Source organism: Ailuropoda melanoleuca, chromosome 1 (assembly GCF_002007445.2).
Source record: "Ailuropoda melanoleuca isolate Jingjing chromosome 1, ASM200744v2, whole genome shotgun sequence".
Classification (NCBI taxonomy): Eukaryota; Metazoa; Chordata; class Mammalia; order Carnivora; family Ursidae; genus Ailuropoda; species Ailuropoda melanoleuca.
In genome coordinates, this window is record NC_048218.1 from 210,801,590 (window position 1) to 210,823,202 (window position 21,613).

General features: G+C 37.2%; 1 protein-coding gene across 13 annotated transcripts in view; it reads right to left on the reverse strand.

Annotated features, from left to right (window-relative positions):
• The window catches only part of LMBR1 (limb development membrane protein 1), a 178,047-nt gene that overhangs the window by 42,683 nt on the left and 113,751 nt on the right, over nt 1–21,613 (reverse strand). For all 13 annotated transcript variants that reach the window (XR_004619410.1, XM_034639997.1, XM_034639971.1 and 10 more), the window contains 3 exons: nt 10,945–11,025; nt 2,918–2,994; nt 2,200–2,277 (listed from right to left, as the gene is read on the reverse strand). Coding sequence is in view for 12 of the 13 variants with exons in the window: in XM_034639997.1 (XP_034495888.1) it covers nt 2,200–2,277; nt 2,918–2,994; nt 10,945–11,025 (236 nt within the window). In the remaining variant the exon portion in view is untranslated. The remainder of the gene's footprint in view (nt 1–2,199; nt 2,278–2,917; nt 2,995–10,944; nt 11,026–21,613) is intronic.

Here is a 21,613-nt window from a genome sequence, read left to right on the forward strand (position 1 = left end):
AAAATCACTTTTCAGAATTCAATGACACTATGTATTTGCTTTCCCTAAAACTGGTTCATAAATACAGGAATTAGGAATGTTTAATACCCTAGAATAACATCTAGATTTTAAAGGACAATAAAACATGACATTAGACTGCGTTCATCAACTAATGCAAGCACGTGTTAATAATTTTAACAAGCTCTAAACATCTCTGATTTATCTCAAACGTAATTTACTTATCAAAATGATATTATGTTTATTGTTAAAAGTCCTGAATATTGTTGGAAGAAATTTTTTTAAAACAGTACCACAGGAATAGAACATATAATTATTTAAATGAACCCTGAAACAACATATAAAAATTATACAATTAAAATACATCAAAGTAGGCTAAGCATAGAAAGAAAGTGAGTGTGCATATCCCATTTCTGAAAGTTTTGATTCCCCAAATCTTCCTTGGGAATTCAGACATTTTTAAAAGACATAACTTAATTAACACAGATTTTTTTTTAATGTAACACTACACATTTTTCCAAAACATTATACCTATTGTCAAAACCTATCTTTATCTAGAACTTAAAAAAACAAGCAGAAAAACTAATATTTATTAACAAGACCAAACAGGTATAAAATAATTTCTTACTAAAGTAGAAAGAATATTTTCAAAGCTTACCAATTAAAGGAAGTATTCAAATATGAGCTACTTTTCTACTATCAGCTTTAATTGTATCAAACAAAAATACCAGGAAAATTAAGAATGTACAGTGAGGTTAATAAAAAATAAACCAATAAATAACACCATACATGTCATGTATACATTCTAATTTTGGCATAAAGAAGTAAGAATACTCATGGAAATTTTACATACATAAATAAATCAAAGAACTATCAATTTTTTGTCAATCTTTTGACAAAGAAACAAATAATGTTAATAGAAAGCTTATTGGCCGGGTGAAAAACATTTTGGAAATATTCCCTGTCTCAAGAGAAGTCCTCCAGGCAGGATTAAGATGATCTGATTTATTTACACAATTATGCGTGGGTCCTACCAGGTATAAGTCCCTCTCTATGATACACTAAGGGGATGGTCCATAAATGTACCATGAGGGCTTAGGACTAGGCAGTGTGCAATGTATAAAAGAAGGTTACAAAGTGAATAGAAGCCAACACAGTAGATAACTTCCTGCTCTATCAATGAATTTGGGTCTAAACAAAAGATAAAGACCAGGTTGCAGATGAAGTACTATTTAGTGTTTCTGTTCACCTATGGAATGAGGCACATGGAAAGCATGCTGGCAGGCTAGACAATGGGCAGTAACAGAAGGCACAAGGTCCAGCACAAGTTAGAGCAGGGCAGCATCTAACTGGAGAATACGGCTGAAAAAAAAATCAGCTTTGAAAGAACAGAGTATCTCATCTTGGACTTAAGGGAAGAAATTTTGGTTGATGTTGGCTTTTTTCTATGAGAGGAAAAGTATACATTCTCTGGTTGAGAGAGAGAAGCAGCACTAAAAGCCTGGAAGAATTCTGAAGTCCTTTCTATGGGGAATAAGAAAGCTACTGACTTCGAAAAATATAAGAAAATGTTAAAATGTAAATGCTAACTTTGTCATCAAAAGTTTACAGAGACTCCTAGAAGTACACCGAATATGAATCTTTAGTGATAACTACCTTCTATATGGAAGATACATTTAAAAAGGCTAAAAGAATTTAATAGAATCATCAACGTTTAAACAAGACAGAAAACAAAGTTAATTCATGAAAAGATGTACATCTGACTCTCCTTCAGTAACTAAACATTTGACTCAGTTTCATAAAACGTGTGACTCTTTTGAAACGTAAGTCCCTAACAACCATATATCAAGATCTTTTGCAAACACTATGAATCAATCTAATAAACTTCCCCATCACTATTTCAGAGTATACATTTTCTTAAAGAATTACAAATATGAACTTTAGTAAAACAAAAATAAACTGTGATACAAAATCTAAAAGGAAACTCTGATATTTGATAAAAGGATTGGCCAACGGAAAGTAAGAAATTAGAAACAAAAGTCACAGTTCACAAACACTGTTTACGAAGGCTCTTTACATAAAGAAATTCATACAACCTGAAACATAAGTGCAGAAAGGTGATGTTTTAAGTTACTTATTTGAAACACTCAGGGTATATATACAGAACACTTTTGCAAAAGAAAGACATTTAAAGCACTTTACCCTTGTTCCCTTTGGCATGGCTGTTTCATCAACCAACAGGCAAAGAATATTACAAGCCACCAAGAGGACCGAGATGGACTACAACATAAAAAATGATCATCAGTTCCGAATTTCACAGATATTTTGTAAGTACACATGTATTACAATCTAAGTTATCGACCAAATATATGCTTCAGAACAGAGAAGTCAAGATCAAAATTCTACCCACAATCAAACTGAAAGTAATCAAACTATCTGCAAAAACTCCAGAGTAAACTCTAAAAGCTTCTGCAAATTATTACAATTTCAAAGCTTGTGACTAAAGCTAATAATATAGATTCAGTTACTGACGGATTCCACCAATTGGAAAGCCACAACTCCACAGATTTAAAAAATGATTAAAATGTTATCAAAACTAATTTAATAATATAATTTTCACATCCCATCATAGAGTCTGAAGCAAGACAGCTGCAATACCTCGTCTCTTAATTCTAAACAGCACAAAAGAATAAATGTCCTGCTTTCATGAAGAAAGAGTTAATCTTGAGGAGTTTTTAAAAATTGCAATTACCATTTTTGCTCTATTGGGGTTTTCCAAATAAAGGTATAGATGGATTTTAATCCTGTTGATAGAAAACCAGTTTACTTGAAACCATTTAGCTGAGGAAGTTGCCATACTCAAATACCAAAGTAAATAAAAAATAATTTGCTTTATTTAACTAGGCAAATAAATTCTTACTGTCTCAATAAGAAGGAGAACCATAACAGCAGGATACACCAAATTTCTTTCCCATGCTGAAGCTTTTTTTCGCCTTTCTATTAGGAAAAAAAACAAAATACAACAAAAGATTTCCAAAAATTCTCTCCAGACCCACATTTTCATTCCTTACTGCTATAACCAGTATGTGTTTTTATATGATTTCTTTTTCACAAACATAAATTATTTTTAATTTTCCTCCACAAACTATAAAAATCAGACTTTTAAAATCACTTTGCTACATTAAATACCTCAATCCTATGATGATAACATTTTAGCTCTGTAAAGACATTTCAGTTGCTAATAAAATGTACTGTTAATACACAGCTTCCTATTAAAATATAGAAATATTTGCATTTGATGTAGATTTACATATTGATATAGATTTGAGTGAATAAAGTAACATGAGTAAAAATCCCCTCTAATCTAAAGATAAGTATCTCCAGTTTTCTAAAGGTGGAAGCAAACTTCCAGCTACAGTGATCTAGCTGATATCACACCAATCCTCATGCTATGAAAAACTGGTAAAAACCAATCAAACTTAACCAAGAAAAATAATCTGCATGAAGGAATCACAGAGCTACCACGACAAAACTGTGAGGTCAATACTCTGTGAAATGGATTGATGTGAGCCTTCACATTTGCACTATCTTCAACAGAGTTTTCTAACATATAACTGACATGGCCCCATGAAGCTGAGAAATCAAGCAAATACTAGTGGGTAAAAGAAAATGATGCTAAAGCAATGCTCTCAGCAAACTCAACAGCATCAGGAAAACAAAAACTGGAGTATGGGACTACCAAGGCAGCTAAATTTGAGAGGTTATGATCACAGAGAAAAGGAAAGAAAAAGAAGGGAGCCTAACATTCAGCCTCTTGCCCTTCAAGGCACCAGTGGCCAGCAGGCTGAGAGAGTGACAGGAAAGTACAGCAAAGAGCAAAGCTTCTGTCGGGTTCACATTTCTTGAGATAAAAACTAAAGTTCAGGGTTCATGAAGAAGATGGTATCAGAGTCAACAACAAAACACCCAGGCTTTCACTTAGGAAAGCTATACACTAGGAGCAAAGCCAAACTGCAAACTGACCTCCCCCTGTGAAGACCAAAACCACTCTGGAACGATCACCAGCCCAGACAGATGAAAGGATTTGTCCCTACTCTTACTGCCTACCAGAAGAAAAAGTAAATCCTCTCAAGAAGAAAACATTATCCAGAGTTTTTATTTTGTGTAAGAAATGCCTGACACTCAGGGCGCCTGGGTGGCTCGGTCAGTCGTTAAGCATCTGCCTTTGGCTCAGGGCGTGATCCGGACGTTATGAGATCGAGCTCTGCATCAGGCTCCTCCGCTGGGAGCCTGCTTCTTCCTCTCCCACTCCCCCTGCCTGTGTTCCCTCTCTCGCTGGCTGTCTCTCTCTCTCTGTCAAATAAATAAATAAAATCTTTAAAAAAAAAAAAAAAAGAAAAGAAAAAGAAAAGAAACGCCTGACAACCAAATGTTCCCTGGAGATAGGACAAAGAAAAAAGATAATAGAAACAGACTTTCAGTTTATCCAGAAATTGAACTTACCAGAAAGAGGCCTTAAAATGACTAACATGTCCAATAAGAAAAATGACAAGATGGCAAATGTCATAATTTGAATCTACAAAGTAACTACAAAATTCTGAAAATTCTAGAACTGAAAAATACTGTAAAATTAAGACTTGAAGAGGTAATTTAGCAATAGTTATGATACAGCTGAAAAGAGTGAAATGGAAGACACACCAATAGAAAATACCATGGCTCAAAGAATGTGATAAAGGAGGGGAAACTCAGAAAACAATACAGGAGTGAAAAGGTCTAGCACATGTGCAGCTAGGGTCAAAGGAACTAAAAGAAAATGAGCAGAAGCAGTATTTGATGAGACAATGGCCAACAAGTCCCCAAATGGATAAAAGACAGTAGGCCATACACTTACGAAGTGCTGCAGATCTCAGAAGAATAAACACAAAGAAAACCAAATCTGAGCACATCAGGGTAGAACTACTAAACAAAGACAGAAAGAAAATCTTAAAAGCTTTCAAAAGGGCAACAACACAACTTTTAACCAGAAATCAGAAGACACTAGAAAGACATCTTTTCAATGTTGAAACTGCCAAATAAGAATTCTAAATTCTGGGGCGCCTAGGTGGCTCAGTCATTAAGCACCCGCCTTCGGCTCAGGTCATGATCCCAGAGTCCTGGGATTGAGCCTCGCATCGGGCTCCCTGCTCAGTGGGAAGCCTTCTTCCTCCCTCTCCCNACATAAATTATTTTTAATTTTCCTCCACAAACTATAAAAATCAGACTTTTAAAATCACTTTGCTACATTAAATACCTCAATCCTATGATGATAACATTTTAGCTCTGTAAAGACATTTCAGTTGCTAATAAAATGTACTGTTAATACACAGCTTCCTATTAAAATATAGAAATATTTGCATTTGATGTAGATTTACATATTGATATAGATTTGAGTGAATAAAGTAACATGAGTAAAAATCCCCTCTAATCTAAAGATAAGTATCTCCAGTTTTCTAAAGGTGGAAGCAAACTTCCAGCTACAGTGATCTAGCTGATATCACACCAATCCTCATGCTATGAAAAACTGGTAAAAACCAATCAAACTTAACCAAGAAAAATAATCTGCATGAAGGAATCACAGAGCTACCACGACAAAACTGTGAGGTCAATACTCTGTGAAATGGATTGATGTGAGCCTTCACATTTGCACTATCTTCAACAGAGTTTTCTAACATATAACTGACATGGCCCCATGAAGCTGAGAAATCAAGCAAATACTAGTGGGTAAAAGAAAATGATGCTAAAGCAATGCTCTCAGCAAACTCAACAGCATCAGGAAAACAAAAACTGGAGTATGGGACTACCAAGGCAGCTAAATTTGAGAGGTTATGATCACAGAGAAAAGGAAAGAAAAAGAAGGGAGCCTAACATTCAGCCTCTTGCCCTTCAAGGCACCAGTGGCCAGCAGGCTGAGAGAGTGACAGGAAAGTACAGCAAAGAGCAAAGCTTCTGTCGGGTTCACATTTCTTGAGATAAAAACTAAAGTTCAGGGTTCATGAAGAAGATGGTATCAGAGTCAACAACAAAACACCCAGGCTTTCACTTAGGAAAGCTATACACTAGGAGCAAAGCCAAACTGCAAACTGACCTCCCCCTGTGAAGACCAAAACCACTCTGGAACGATCACCAGCCCAGACAGATGAAAGGATTTGTCCCTACTCTTACTGCCTACCAGAAGAAAAAGTAAATCCTCTCAAGAAGAAAACATTATCCAGAGTTTTTATTTTGTGTAAGAAATGCCTGACACTCAGGGCGCCTGGGTGGCTCGGTCAGTCGTTAAGCATCTGCCTTTGGCTCAGGGCGTGATCCGGACGTTATGAGATCGAGCTCTGCATCAGGCTCCTCCGCTGGGAGCCTGCTTCTTCCTCTCCCACTCCCCCTGCCTGTGTTCCCTCTCCTCGCTGGCTGTCTCTCTCTCTCTGTCAAATAAATAAATAAAATCTTTAAAAAAAAAAAAAAAAGAAAAGAAAAAGAAAAGAAACGCCTGACAACCAAATGTTCCCTGGAGATAGGACAAAGAAAAAAGATAATAGAAACAGACTTTCAGTTTATCCAGAAATTGAACTTACCAGAAAGAGGCCTTAAAATGACTAACATGTCCAATAAGAAAAATGACAAGATGGCAAATGTCATAATTTGAATCTACAAAGTAACTACAAAATTCTGAAAATTCTAGAACTGAAAAATACTGTAAAATTAAGACTTGAAGAGGTAATTTAGCAATAGTTATGATACAGCTGAAAAGAGTGAAATGGAAGACACACCAATAGAAAATACCATGGCTCAAAGAATGTGATAAAGGAGGGGAAACTCAGAAAACAATACAGGAGTGAAAAGGTCTAGCACATGTGCAGCTAGGGTCAAAGGAACTAAAAGAAAATGAGCAGAAGCAGTATTTGATGAGACAATGGCCAACAAGTCCCCAAATGGATAAAAGACAGTAGGCCATACACTTACGAAGTGCTGCAGATCTCAGAAGAATAAACACAAAGAAAACCAAATCTGAGCACATCAGGGTAGAACTACTAAACAAAGACAGAAAGAAAATCTTAAAAGCTTTCAAAAGGGCAACAACACAACTTTTAACCAGAAATCAGAAGACACTAGAAAGACATCTTTTCAATGTTGAAACTGCCAAATAAGAATTCTAAATTCTGGGGCGCCTAGGTGGCTCAGTCATTAAGCACCCGCCTTCGGCTCAGGTCATGATCCCAGAGTCCTGGGATTGAGCCTCGCATCGGGCTCCCTGCTCAGTGGGAAGCCTTCTTCCTCCCTCTCCCTCTGCTTGTGTTCCCTCTCTCTCTGTGTCTCTATCAAATAAATAAAATCTTAAAAAAAAAAAAAAAAAAAGAATTCTAAATTCTGTAAAAATGCCCTACCAACGAGAAGGTAAGTAAAAATGTTTTCAGGTAACAAAAACTGAGAGAAGTCATTGCCAACAAACCAGCACTAATGAAATACTAGCAGATGTTTTTCAAGCAGAAGCTAAATGAACACTGGAAACACAAATCAGGGACATACAATATAAAACACCAGTGAAAACCACTTCATATCCACTAAATTGGTAAAAATGTAGAGTCCAACACCTTCAGTTGTTGACAAAGATGTGGAGCAACAGGAGCAACATGCCTAAAACAAATGCAAAATAATAAAACTACCTGGGAAGATAATTTGACATTATTTTTAAAAAGTTGTATATCCACATACTCAATGACCCTATAATTCCACTTCCAGGTAGGTACCCTGAAAAAACACATGTACCAAGAGACATGGAGAACAATGTTTATACCAATATTATTCATAATAACAAAAGATAAACACATCAAATATCCATCAACAGCAGAATGGAATAAAGTAACTTTAGACAACATGGTGTTGTTTACAAAAATGAAAATGACAGCAACCTACAGAATGGGAGAAGGTACTTATAAATGATATATCCACTAAAGGGTTAATATCCAAAATATATAAAGAACTTACACAACCCAGAACCAAATTAAAAAATGAACAGAGGACTTGAATAGACATTTTTCCAAAGAAGACATCCAGATGTCCAACAAACACATGAAAAGATTCTCAACAACACTCATCCTCAGGGAAATGCAAATAAAAACCACAATATCATCTTATACCTGTCAGAATAACTAAAATCAATAACACAAGAAATAACAAGTGTTGGCAAAGATGTAGAGAAAAGGAACCCTCAAACACTATTGGTGGGAATACAAACTGGTGCAGCCACCACTGAAAACACTATGGAGGGTTCTCAAAAAATTAAAAATAGAATTACCAAACAATCCAGTAATTCCAATACTAGGCATCCAAAGAAAACAAAAACACTAATTCAAAAAGAGATATGTACCCCAATGTTTACTGCAGCATTAATTTACAATAGTCAAGACATGGAAACAACCCAAGTATTCATCCACAGATGAATGGATAAAGATGTGATATGTATACATTTACATGCCCCACACACACGGGGGGGGGAATATTACGCAGCCACAAAAAAGAATGAAATCTTGCCATGTGCAACAACATGGACAGAGCTAGAGTATACTGGGCTAAGTGAAGTAAGTTAGTCAGAGAAAGACAAATACCATATGATTTTACTCATATGTGGAATTAAAGAAACAAAACAAAACAAAGTAAAAAAAGACAAACACAAAACCAGACTCAAATACAGAGAACAAGCTGGTGACTGGCAGACAGGAAGTGGGTAGAGGATGGGTGAAATATCATGATGAGCACTGAGTAATATATGGAATTGCTGAATCACTATATTGTACACCTGAAACTAATATAACACTGCATGGTAATTATGCTTCAATAAAAAAGAAAAATGAAAATGAATAAATTTTCTGCAACAAAACACTGGACTTCATTTCTGAAGACAGAGTAATAATAGAGACCAATTTTCCATCCATGCTGAAACAATCAGGAAACCAAAAAATACATGCATATGAAACAGTTTCAAGACTTGGGATGTGTGGTCACAGAAAGACAATGACCTCTGAGAGATGGGAAGCAAACAAGGCAAGCCCTGGGCTTGCCCCTGCTTACTGTCTTGTGGCAGTTTGCTGGCCACGGCACAGGCACAGGAACCCAAGCAAACCCCAACTCATTCCTTGAGTTAAGGACATAAAATGAGAGTGTGGAGAGACCAAGTTAGCTGGACTATATAGAGCAAAGTACCACAGACAAAAGTCCTCAGAGAAAGAACTCCATGGATCTTCAAAGGGTCATCCTTGAGTCTTCAGCTCAGGTACATGAACAAACAACCCACAGCTGAAGAAAGAACCACCCAAAAAGGTCAGGTGGAACAGCAGTATCCAAACATCATAAAGGGCCAAGAATAGGGCCTCCTCCCCACAAGATAGGAACGAGACCTCATAAATCAGGAGCATTGTTGCCTTAGTGTGGGAACAATTGGCCCTAAAGGAAATGCTGCTCTAGTCCTGCCTGAAAAGCCTTTAAAGCAAAACCCAAGAATATCAAACTGGTTCCAAGTAACTTAACTGCATCCCAGAACAAAGTTCCACACTTACGGGAATACAAAAATATCAGCACCTAGCAATAAGATTCTGTGTCCACTGTCCAATCAAAAATTGCCAGGCAAGCATAAAAGCACAAAAATATACACAATAATGAGAAGAAAAGTCAATCAATCAAAATCTATCAAGAACTAACACAGAAGTTAGAATTAGCAGATAAAAACATATATATTCCATATTTTTTTAAAAAGTGGACTAAAATCACAGACTAAACAGGTCTAAACAGAACTTCTAAATTTAAAAACTGCAGTGTCTGAGGATGACTGGGTTAAGTCAGCTGAGCCTCCAACTCAATCTCAGCTCAGGTCTTGATCTCAGGGTCATGGGTTCAGGCCCGGCACTGGGCTCCATGCTGGGTGTGGAGCCTATTTAAAAACAATTTAAAAAAAAAAACACTGCAGTGTTTGAGAAGAATACAATAGACGGGATTAGGGGCGCCTGGGTGGCTCAGTAGTTAAGCGTCTGCCTTCGGCTCAGGGCGTGATCCAGGCCTTCTGGGCTTGAACCCCACATCAGGCTCCTCCCCTGGAAGCCTGCTTCTTCTTCTCCCACTCCCCCTGCTTGTGTTCCCTCTCTCGCTGGCTGTCTCTATCTCTGTCAAATGAATGAATAAAATCTTAAAAAAAAAAAAAATAGATGGGATTAAACGCAGATTATATACCCAAAAGAAAAGAGCAGTGAACATGAAGATGTAGTAATAACAACTATACAAAATGAAACACATAGAGAAAAACATCCGGAAAATAAAGGGAAATCTGTGAGTTTGGGGGGCAACTTCCAGTGGGTCAGTGTACATGTAACTGGAGTCCCTGAAAGGGGGGCACAGAGAGGAAACGAAAAAAACATTTGGAAAAACAGTGGCCAAAAATGTTCCAAATCAGATGAAAACTACAAATTCCCAGATCCAAGAGACTCAATGAACCCAATGAATAAGAAGCATAAAGACTACTACTCTAAAGCACATCTGAATCAAACTGTGCAAAGTCCATGACAAAGAGGACATCGTAAAAGCAGAGAGAGAAAAAAAAGACAATTCAAAAGATGAGGATGACAGAAGATTACTTGTCAGCAATAATGCAAGTGAAGAGACAACAGAGTGACATCTCTGAACATCAGGACCCGAAAAGTCATTTTATGCACATACAAAACAAAACAAAACAAAACAAAAAAGGGAGTATATACATGTTTATCCTCTCCCCAAACTAAAAAACAGTCTGTATCAATAGCTTTGGACAGATTGGAAGCTTGTAACATAAACTAAAGATTTCATAATTTTTTTTAATATTTCAGACTACAGGAAAGTCTTTGGAAAGAATCCAAGACCAGTACATGAGTCAAGAACAAAAATGTACAGTACCTAATTTCGTCTTAAGAGTCTTCACATTTTCAAGTTCTTGCTCCAACTCCGTTATATTGTATTCCACTGATGAAGATAGCCCTATCAAAAGCAAAAATATTTTAGAAGCATTACAATAGAACCTTTACAAACAGAATGGGTAACCCTCATATTTAATTAAAATATAAGATAACACACTACAAATCCTGATCCCGGAGAATAAAAACAAATACTGCTGTGATTCACAGGAAAACATATTCATTTCTTTACTACTTAAGACCGCCAAGTTCTTGCTGATTAAATACTACGTTTCCTAGAAAATGCCTTCTTCAATAAAATTTTTACTTGATCTGTTAATTTTTCATTAATGACAAAAGTATCATATGATTATAGAAAGTGAAACGATCTCCTTCTCTATCCCACCCCCCTAAAGTGACAATTGGTAACAGCCCGGTTGGTGCTTCCACACCTTTCTTCATGATCATGCAAATATTCATATATACCACACGCATGGTTTCTATTATATATTTTTAGGAATGAGTTAAATCAGACATGTTATTTTACCACTTGCTTTCCTAGTCAATGATACATCCATGTTTACAGATAGTGCCAGCTCCCTTAACAGTTGAATAACATTCCAAAGTATGGATGCATTTCAATTTTATTCAGAATTATTCCACTTATGACTAGTCAGGTTTTCCTCTATCCTTTGCAACTACACACAATGTTGCAACAAAAATTTCTGTACGCATATCCAGTACATTCTAATTCTATTGTTTCTCTAGGACAGATTCCAATATTTCTATTGCCGAATCAAAGGATATAAGCATTTACAGTTAAGAGGTATTTAAAGGTTACTTCCATCCAAATACTGTAATTTATTGTAATGATTTAAATATTGTAATAATTTTAAAAAATCAGGGCACCTGGGTGGCTCAGTCAGTTAAGTATTGGACTCTTGATTTCGGCTCAGGTCATGATCTCAGGATCGTGAGATCGAGCCCCAAGACAGGCTTTGCATTGGGCATGGAGCCTGCTTAAGATTCTCTCTCTCTCTCTCTCTCCTTCTGCCCTTACTTCCACGCTCACATGTGCACACATGCACTCAATCTCTCTCAGAAAAAGAAAAAAAAAATTACTGTAATAATTTACATTTTCATGTATAGCTTTTGAAAGTACCTATTTTCTTCCTATATTTTCCCTAGCACTGGATGTTGTAATTCTTGAATTTTGGCCAAAATGTTGGATAAAAAATGTTTTCTTATTGTTACTTTAACATGCATTTCCTTAAATGTGGTTAGCATCTTTTCAGATGTTTATCACATGGATTTTCCCTATTCACATTTTCTACTTATTTCTATAATGACTTGTGTATCTCCATATTCTTTCTATTTTATCCATTAAATTTTGAAATGGATAAGTTAAAATCTCCTACTACAAATGTACCTTTATTGGTTAGGTTTTCTCAGTTATAAAGAGTTTTTTCATTATGTATTTGTATTTGTCTGCTAAATTTTTCAGGTTCCTATAAGACTGTTACACCTGCCTTATGAATCACACCTTTTATCTTTAGATAATGACCCGCTTTGTCTTTAATGTTTTTCCACTTAAATTCTGTTTTGTGGACATTAAGTTCTACTCTCTTTTTGTTTTTACCTGCCTTACTTACTTACTGATTTATTACAGACTTACATATAAGAGACAAAAAAAGAAAGACTAAAATTAAAAGGGTGTGTGTGTGTGTGTGTGTGAGAGAGAGAGAGAGAGAGAGAGAGCTGAATCTTATTTGAGGTTTAACCTTATCAGTTAGAGATCGTTGGTTATAAGCAACTGAAATTGACTGACTGGTTAAAACAGAAAAGGAAGTCATGAGACAGAACCAGGAGAAAAACTTCCAGTTTTCCTGGAAAGGAGAGGAACCAGGCAGCTGGGAGGCTCCAGGTGGCAGGAATAGATGGACTGTCTCCTCATAATATGATACCTGGGATGGACCAGTCCCAACTATTTTGTCTTCATGTTGCTAAGATCAAGAAAAAAATTTTTCAGTCTTTATGTTGCTAGGATCGAAACTAAATTTCCAGTGTCCTAATGGCATAGGTCAGAGTCACGTTAATTCCTTGAGTAGGGGAGGCAAAGAACTTTGACAAGCGGTTCCACAAATGTGATCAAACAGGAGAAACAACAAAGCCCAATCAGATGTTTTACTAAAAGAAAGGGCAATAGGTGCTTATAGAAAAACGGCTGAATAAACCAATCTGACAGGCTCTTGTTCTTTAACAGTGGAATGCAGCCCATTTACATTTACTAAAATAAAGTACTTGCATTCAGTATAATTTTTTATAATAGCTGATAAACTTGATTTTATACCTTCCATACTACTTGTCTTAACTTCTGAATTTTTTTTTTATTTTATCTTTATCAAAATGAAACATGCACACAATTCCAAGTGCCACATACTTGCACAAGGCACATACATACATGCTGCCTTCCTCCCAGTTCCACCTACCCAACGACAGCCACTTCAAGTTGTTTAGCTGATTCTTTCAGTATTTGTCTTCTTAGCACTAAATAAACAGCTTCGCTTGCTGGGTCTTGATTTTCCAGCTCCAAGTATTAACTATGCCCTTCCTACCAAACCACACCCCTTGCCACCCCCCCCCATGTGGATTATTGGACATTTTGGTTACATCAATATTCAGTGTCTGCATTATTACAAAAGAAATGCCATCCACTGCTTCACATAATAAACTATGATTAGCTTTCCTTTTTTCCATATAGGGTTCTTCCCACCGCTAGAAGTAGTCATTTTTCCTATCTGCTTAGTCTTCTATGTACTTATCCCTGTCTCAAAGCCACCCTCTCCTCCCAAAACACCTTTTTCTCTTGGTGTTTAAATTCCTGTCATCCCATTCATTGCATTATCTGGGAGCAACTCCTGGAGTCTTGAGACCCGCCCTGGCCTGAACAGGCTGCTCTCTAGGCCTGCTGCACACTGGCATCCCAGGCCCTGTTCTCTCCTCTCCTATGGCACATCTCTTATTTCCAACTCTGCCCTTCTCACTGCTTCACTCCCTTATTTAAGCGGCACACGGCCTCTCCAGCAGCTTGCAAAGAAGAGATGAATGGGCGGTAGTATTTTTGAGACTACGTAAGACTGGGTATTTTGTCTTTGCTCTTATAGTTTGGTTAAGTATGAAATCTAGGTCAAAACTAATTATCCGTCAGAATTATTAAGTCATTGTTTCATTGTTTTCCAGCTTCTAGTGCTTCTGAGAAGTCTGAAGTTCTTCTTTCTGTCCCCTTGAGTGTGAACTGCTTTTCATCTTGTGAAATGCATGGGATCTTTGCTCCCAGTGTTCTTGCAGCGAGTCCCTTTCCATGTGCTACGCGGGGCACTAATGAGCCCTTCCAATCTCCAAATTCACATCCTTCGGATCTGGGAAATTTTCTCTCCTCTTCCCATTTGGAATTCCTGTTAGTTGGATGTTAGATATCCTGAACTGGTTCTCTAATATTCTAAACTCTTTTCTCCTATTTTTGCCATTTTTACCTATCTTCTAAAGAAGTTCTTTATCTTCTAGTCTTTTAGACAGGTCATTATTTCTAATTATCAAGAGTCTCTTTCTGTGCACTAGATACTCCATTTTTATGGAATCCTGGCCTTTCTCATGACTGCAATCTTGGTCTTTCTCGGGATATTAACAGGTTTATTTTTAAATATTTTTCTCTAGTGTATATTCTGTCTCCCTCAGTGGTCTTTCTTATTTGTTTTGACCTCTCCTTTCATGTGGCTCAGAAGTCTGGTGAGCCTTAGTTGTCTGCTCATATTTAAGAATAAAGCACTGGGACACCAGTTGGTTAAGCATCCAACTCTTGGTTTCAGTTCAGGTCATACCTCAGGATTGTGAGATCAAGCCCCACATAGGGCTCCACACTCAGCATGAAGTCTGTTTCTCCTACTGCTCCTCCCCCCACTTGCAGGTGCTCTCTGTCTCTCCCAAATAAATAAAATCTTTGGGGGGAAAAAAAAGAATGAAGCACTAGACATGTTAATGTGAAACTCAAGAATGTGTGGGGTGGTGGCTGACAACTTCTTCTTAGGTAATCCACCCAGGTCTTTCATGCAGGATACCTTACTGCTGGTATCTGGGGGGCCCTCCTGGGCTACACAGACCCCCCAGATAAGACTCTTGTGATCTCCTGGGGTATTAAAGCACGGCGGTCCAAGTGAAAGGAGCCGGGAGCCTGTGCGCCCTCACCCACCCTCCACTTCACACTGGGTCCAGGCCACAGCCTCGGTTTCTCTCTCTGGAGAACAACCCTCCCTCTGCTCTTGGGGCAGGAAAGAGGCAGTGCCTGGTACCTTGGATGGAAGGAAAACATGTGGAGATCAAATCGCTTCATCAACAGACTCTTAAACCAACCCTCCTTATCTTAAACTTATTCCACTTCATGTCCACTTCCGTATCTGGTGGTGCCACCTCTTAAGACTCGGGGGATTCCAGGATATGAGTCAAGCACAGATGGCTTAGCATTTAGCTTCCTTGGGTCTGCTAAACTGCTTCTAAGGTTTTCCTAGGTCTGCTAAATTCCAAATTTTATTGGGGTTTTCTTAAGTTCTCATTCTCTGAACCTCAGTGTTCTCATATGTAAAATGAGGTGTATTTATTACAGGATGTTTTCCACTGAATCAAAAACCTCAAAGTAGCTTAAAAAAAAGAAAATAATTTCATGAAATTAAAAGTTTAGGGGCGCCTGGGTGGCACAGCGGTTAAGCGTCTGCCTTCAGCTCAGGGCGTGATCCCGGCGTTATGGTCGAGCCCCACATCAGGCTCCTCTGCTATGAGCCTGCTTCTTTCCTCTCCCACTCCCCCTGCTTGTGTTCCCTCTCTTGCTGGCTGTCTCTATCTCTGCCGAATAAATAAATAAAATCTTTAAAAAAAATAAAAATAAAAAAATAAAAGTTTAGACGCAGAGTGGGCTTCAAAATGGGTTTTCCCATAGCTCAACAGTGACATCCAGGGTCAGAGTGCCGCCATCCACAAGTTGGCTTATTATGAAGACTGGTGGCTCTTTCTCCTTTCATGTAATTTCATAATTTCTATTTATTTTGCTCTTTATTTCTTCTTTTCTCAGCTAGTAGAATTTCTGTTTATTCTTTTTCCCCATGTTAATTTGGCACTTCGGTGGTTACTTTCTCACTGTTAACACAGGTAGACTTCAGCTTTTTTTTCAATATAACATAGTTATAACCTCATAATGATGCTTTACTGAATAACTTTCCTGCACCAAGGTGAAGCTTTCATTTTTTTTTTTAAAGATTTTACTCGAGAGAGAGAGAGAGAGCGCACGTGCGCACGCACAGAGGGAGAGGGAGAAGCAGAACCCCCCACTGAGCAGAGAGCCCAACGCGGGGCTCCATCCCAGGACCCTGAGATCATGACCTGAGCCAAAGGTAGACGCTTAACAGACCAAGCCACCCAGGTGCCCCCAACTCACATGAAGCTTTCATGATACTTATATCTGTTCTTTCATTGATTCCCACCCACTCCTCCTAAATCCTAGATTTCGCTGAAATTGCTTTAAAAATATTTAGTATACTGGGGCGCTTGAGTGGCTCAGTTGGTTAAACATCCAACTCTTGATTTTGGCTCAGGTCATGATCTCAGGATCCTGAGATCAAGCCCTGAGACAGGCTCCACGCTGGGCATGGAATCTGCTTCAGACTCTCCCTTTCCCTCTGCCCCTCCCCCCACCCCCATCAAATTAATTAATAAGATTATTACTAAATTTTTCTTTCAGTGTAAAAGTTGCCATAACCTTAATGCCTAAAATAGTACCTAGCACAAATTAGATACTCAATGTACAGATATAAAATGAAGGAATAAATGAATACCTTTTTTGGCCCTAATATACATATGACATATTTATAAATATATGAGTTTTTCATTGCAATCTTCCCCCCCACCCTTAAAACTAACACTATTATTCAATAATCCTTAACAGGATACAAATGGGAAGTTTGATGTTGATTTCTCTCTCCTTCATAAGTGATTTTTCTATGTGAAAGCTTGTAAGGTGTTTTATCATCACTATTCTTGGAATTTGACAATGCTACACAATATATCTAGATCTTTTAAATGTCCTGTTTAATAATCTTGTCTACGACTCTGTGGTCTTTTAATCTGCACTAAAATCTTTCTTCAGCTCATTGACATTTTCTTCTATTATTATTTACTTAATTTTTTTCTACTTGTTCTTTTTCCTCCTTCTAGATGCTTACTACTTAGATTAAGTAGCTTAGCTCTACAGTCTGTGTCTTCCATTTCACTGGTGTTTCCTTCTCTTTGTACTTTTGGTTTGTGCCATGAAATGGTTCTCCCACCTGATTCCACCAGATAATTAATTCAATTCTCAGAAAGACTACACTCATTCCCTACTGCTGCTGTAACAAGTACCATAGACTTAGTGGCTTGAACACTACAAATTTATTATCTTACAGTTTTAGAGGTCAGAGGTCTGAAATCTGGGTGTGAGCAGGACTGTGCTCCTTCTGGAGACTCTAGGAGAGAATCTGTTTCCTTGCCTTTTCCAGCTTCTAGAAGTGCCTGCACTCTTTGGCTCATGGTCCCTTCTTGAGGTCACTTTACTTTTACTTCCACTATCACATCTCTTTCTCTAACCCTCACTTATAACAATGCTGTGAGGACACTGGGCCCACCAGATGGTCCAGGATAATCTTGAGACTCTTCACCTAATTACCTTACAAAGTCCCTTTTGTCATACATGGGAAATATTTACAGATCAGGGTGGTGAGGACTTGGATACTTTTGCAGGGTCACTCTTCTGCCTACCATAAGGACTATTTCGTCTTTTGTCTACTGAATTTTTAATTTTTTTTCATATTCTAGGTGGTCCTTTTTTCTATATTCTAGGTGGTCCTTTTTTCTTCTCTAATTATATGTCCTTAAAAGTCCATGTTACTTTTGGGGACTAAGTAAAAATTCTTATTTGTCTCTCCACTAACTTTTAACTTCAGTGGGAATCACTGCTCTGGATACTCATCTTAACCTACATCACTCAGCCTTAAGCAAGTGATCATTTTTCTTTATGCACTGCTACTGTTCCCTTCACACTGAATCAAGTCAGAGACTCCTTCAAACAATGACAAACCATTCTGAGGGCCCAGCAATTTCTGTTTTGGAGGCCTGGAGATGAATTGGCCAGAAACAATGATGCAGGAAGAAGCGTCAGTGCACTGGTGTCTCTCTCTGCAGCAGCACTCCTTTCTCAAAGGGAGAAAGAAAACAGAGGAACAGGGCCAAAGTGAAAGACGGCAGAGGTCTAATGCACTAGGGGAATTCAGAGGCTCTTCTTCTAAGCCCCCTTGGGAGAGTCACGAAAGTCTAGCCTTACCCTGGGTCTCTAGGAAAGGTAAGTACTGTGTCCTCTGCACCTCCTTCCTCACTTGCGTCCATCACTGAAGAGAGAGAAATTCAATACCTTCTCTTTTGGAGAGCCTTAGGTCTTGAATGCACTAACCTGTTCTACAGTACTTCCAGAGCTCCTGAGTTGAATTATTTTACTAGTCAATGTATAATTGACATTTACAGAAGAACAGGGTTAAAGACAGAGATATTCAGCAAGTGTGGCCCAAAACTACTAAACTTTGACTATGAATGTAGTTTATAGAGTTTCTGGTAGCCAAAGCCAAAGGGAGACAAATTATGGAGTCAATGAATACCTCCATATGAGAAGGAGACTTACAGTAAGATGGCATAGTATTATAAGGTTTGCAAGTGTCTTTGAATCAAAGCTTCGACTAAGTAACAGTGTTATAGATACCTTTTGCTTTTTTATCCCATTTCTTCATAAATTATATGGTATGTACCTGTAGTTAATGCTCATTTAACTTCACTAATTACAAATATAATTCCAAACTACACTTCATTCCCTATGTTTATAAAGAAGCATTATTTCAGTAACCAGTTCAGTGCTAGAGAAAAATAATCTGATAGTATTCAGAATTTTGAAAGGGCAGAGGTATCAAAGGAACAGTATTCCTGCTGCCTATTTTAAGTTATGTGAAAAGACAGAAATGCCTACTTTGTGGGTGTGATATCTACAAAGCTCAATACAAATATCTAAACCAATCACAATATTTTTCAAAGGAAAAATAACTAAAGTAGTATTTATGAAATGCTGTGTTTTTATTTTCAGGTGACACAATGCTAGGCATACAACAGTTAATAAATACCGACATGCATACAAAAATTAAGAATACATTCTCATTATCTTCAAACAAAGCATGCTTTCATTAAATGATTAGATTCACCTGGAATAACACAATTTTCAAAGACATTACCATCCTTTACTATATATGTATCATTACCTTAGTGAGGAAGAGCAAGCTTGTTTAAGCAGAATCTTCCATTATAAATGACCAAAAGGAAAGATAGCTATTGTAAGGAATCAAGACACACTGCAAACAATCACTGGAATGTGACGGGAATTTAAGCTGCACTAAAAAAAAACATCAAAATATCCTGAACAATTGTATTATCCTTACTTTATTTCAAAATGAATCTAACATGTTCCGTGTCAGCATTGTCTAGTCAATAAGTCAAATTGGTAGACAAAACCTGTCTGGACTCGTCATGAAAAATAAAAAGGGATTCTCCAAGAAAACCACAAAGCAGCTCATTTAAGGTCAATTTAACGGTATTATTCTGTTTTTCTTCCAGCCTCGACATAAGATTTCACTACCTCAAAGGAAATTAGAAGAGTATCTATTTGCATTCCCCTAGGTGATTGGCAGCTCAACACCAATTAGTTCAAAATTACACTGTTACTAGGGTGCAATAAAAACAACACCTTTCATCTTCCTTACACAGGTAAGAATACCTTCAGAGCCAATAACTTTGATCAAGTAAGTATTTTTGATCCTGCCCCACCCGTCTCTTTGGATTCAGGAAAACTAATAGCTGAAGGCAACTTTTCCCGGCTTTATTCTTAAGCTGAAAAACTAGTGTGGTATTGAAAATATTTTGTGTCCAAGATAACAAAATTTCCCAAAGCCCAGCATTTCTTCAGTAACTAAGCCTTAATACATAAGATAGCTTTAAGTGACATTCATATGTGAAAGGGAGATACTAATTATTTAATTTAAAATAGTAATGCATTTTTTAAAATAAATATAAATCTCTAAATTGGTATGTAAATGATTCAAATAATGTGAAGCAATAAATCTCCCTAAACAACTTAGTGTCCTAAACTAAGTCTCATAATGAATACTATTTAGAAGTAGACACCTCTAGTATAAACAGATTAGTTTTTCATTTAACTTTTTAACTTAGCATATAACCAAAAAAAAAGTTGATTAGAAAATCTATTGCTATAACTCTTTAAAATTTTGATTATACTTAATACATTAAATTGACCAATGTGATCTCTATCACCAGATTGTGAGGCCCCTCAAGTACTTTTGTTGTTTAAAGCCCAAGACTCCTTAAACTTCATAGAGTGAACAGTCTCCATCCTCATAGCAAACACCAATCACCGTTCAGCACAGAGCCACTGCCGATGAGGCAGGCCCCAGAAAGTTTTTGAAAACTGAAGCCTGGACATTCAAATCTCTAAAGCATCTATCTCAGCATCAACAAACTCTGTTATTATCTATAAAAGAGACAGACAATCCATACACTCACTCTATTTCTATTCCATCTTCAATGCTAATATTTGTTAAAATATTAATTTCTATTTTCTTGTGACATATCCACAAAAATACCGCTAAGTACAGAATCAAGTAATGTAAGACTTTCGATAGCCAACACAATTTGAAAATTCAAATACACTTTCATTATAAACAACCACAAGACAGAAAATATTAAACAATCAGCTTTAAGAACGTTATAAAAAGCTACGTACTGGTGCACCTGGTTAGCTCAGTCGGTTAAGCCTCTGGCTTCGGCTCAGATTGGGATGTGGGGATCCTGGGATTGAGCCCTGCGTCAGGCTCTGCAGGGAGTTGACTTGTCCCTCTGCCCTTCACCCCACTCGTGCTCTCTTTCTCTCTCTCTCAAATAAATAAAATCTTTTTTTAAAAAAAGCTATATACAATTAAAGTAATTGGCTTTTTTTAACCTTAGATATAAGTTATTGGTAGATCTTAAACTAGATAAAATATTATTTTTTAAATTTCATATTTATATACGGTACTATCATGAATACTATCATCCAAATAGGCTGTGGTTGAACAAGTGGCTCATGTATATTAAATTTGATTTTCTGCTAACAAACTTAGATCATTTATATACAGCAATCTCCCTCTAAATTGCAGAGAATATATGATACTTGACTCTTAAGTTATTCTACAGTTTGTTTCTCCAACTATTCCTCATCTACTGATACTGTATCTTATCTCACAACTCTTCAGTCACCTCACATCTTACAACAAATCATTTGTTTGGGCCACCATTATAGTCAAGAAAGTGATTATATGGCTCAAGAAGCTGAATAAATTGTTAGCAAGGTATCTCTCATTGTTCCAGACATTTGGACCCAAATGTTGGTACTCTTGTTAGAAAGAAACCACTTAATTAGTTTCACCAGTAGAGTTAATATTCTTTCCTGTTAGCTCTGGAAGTCACGATATTACTAGACACTTTCTTCTATCATAGTATTGCCAAAA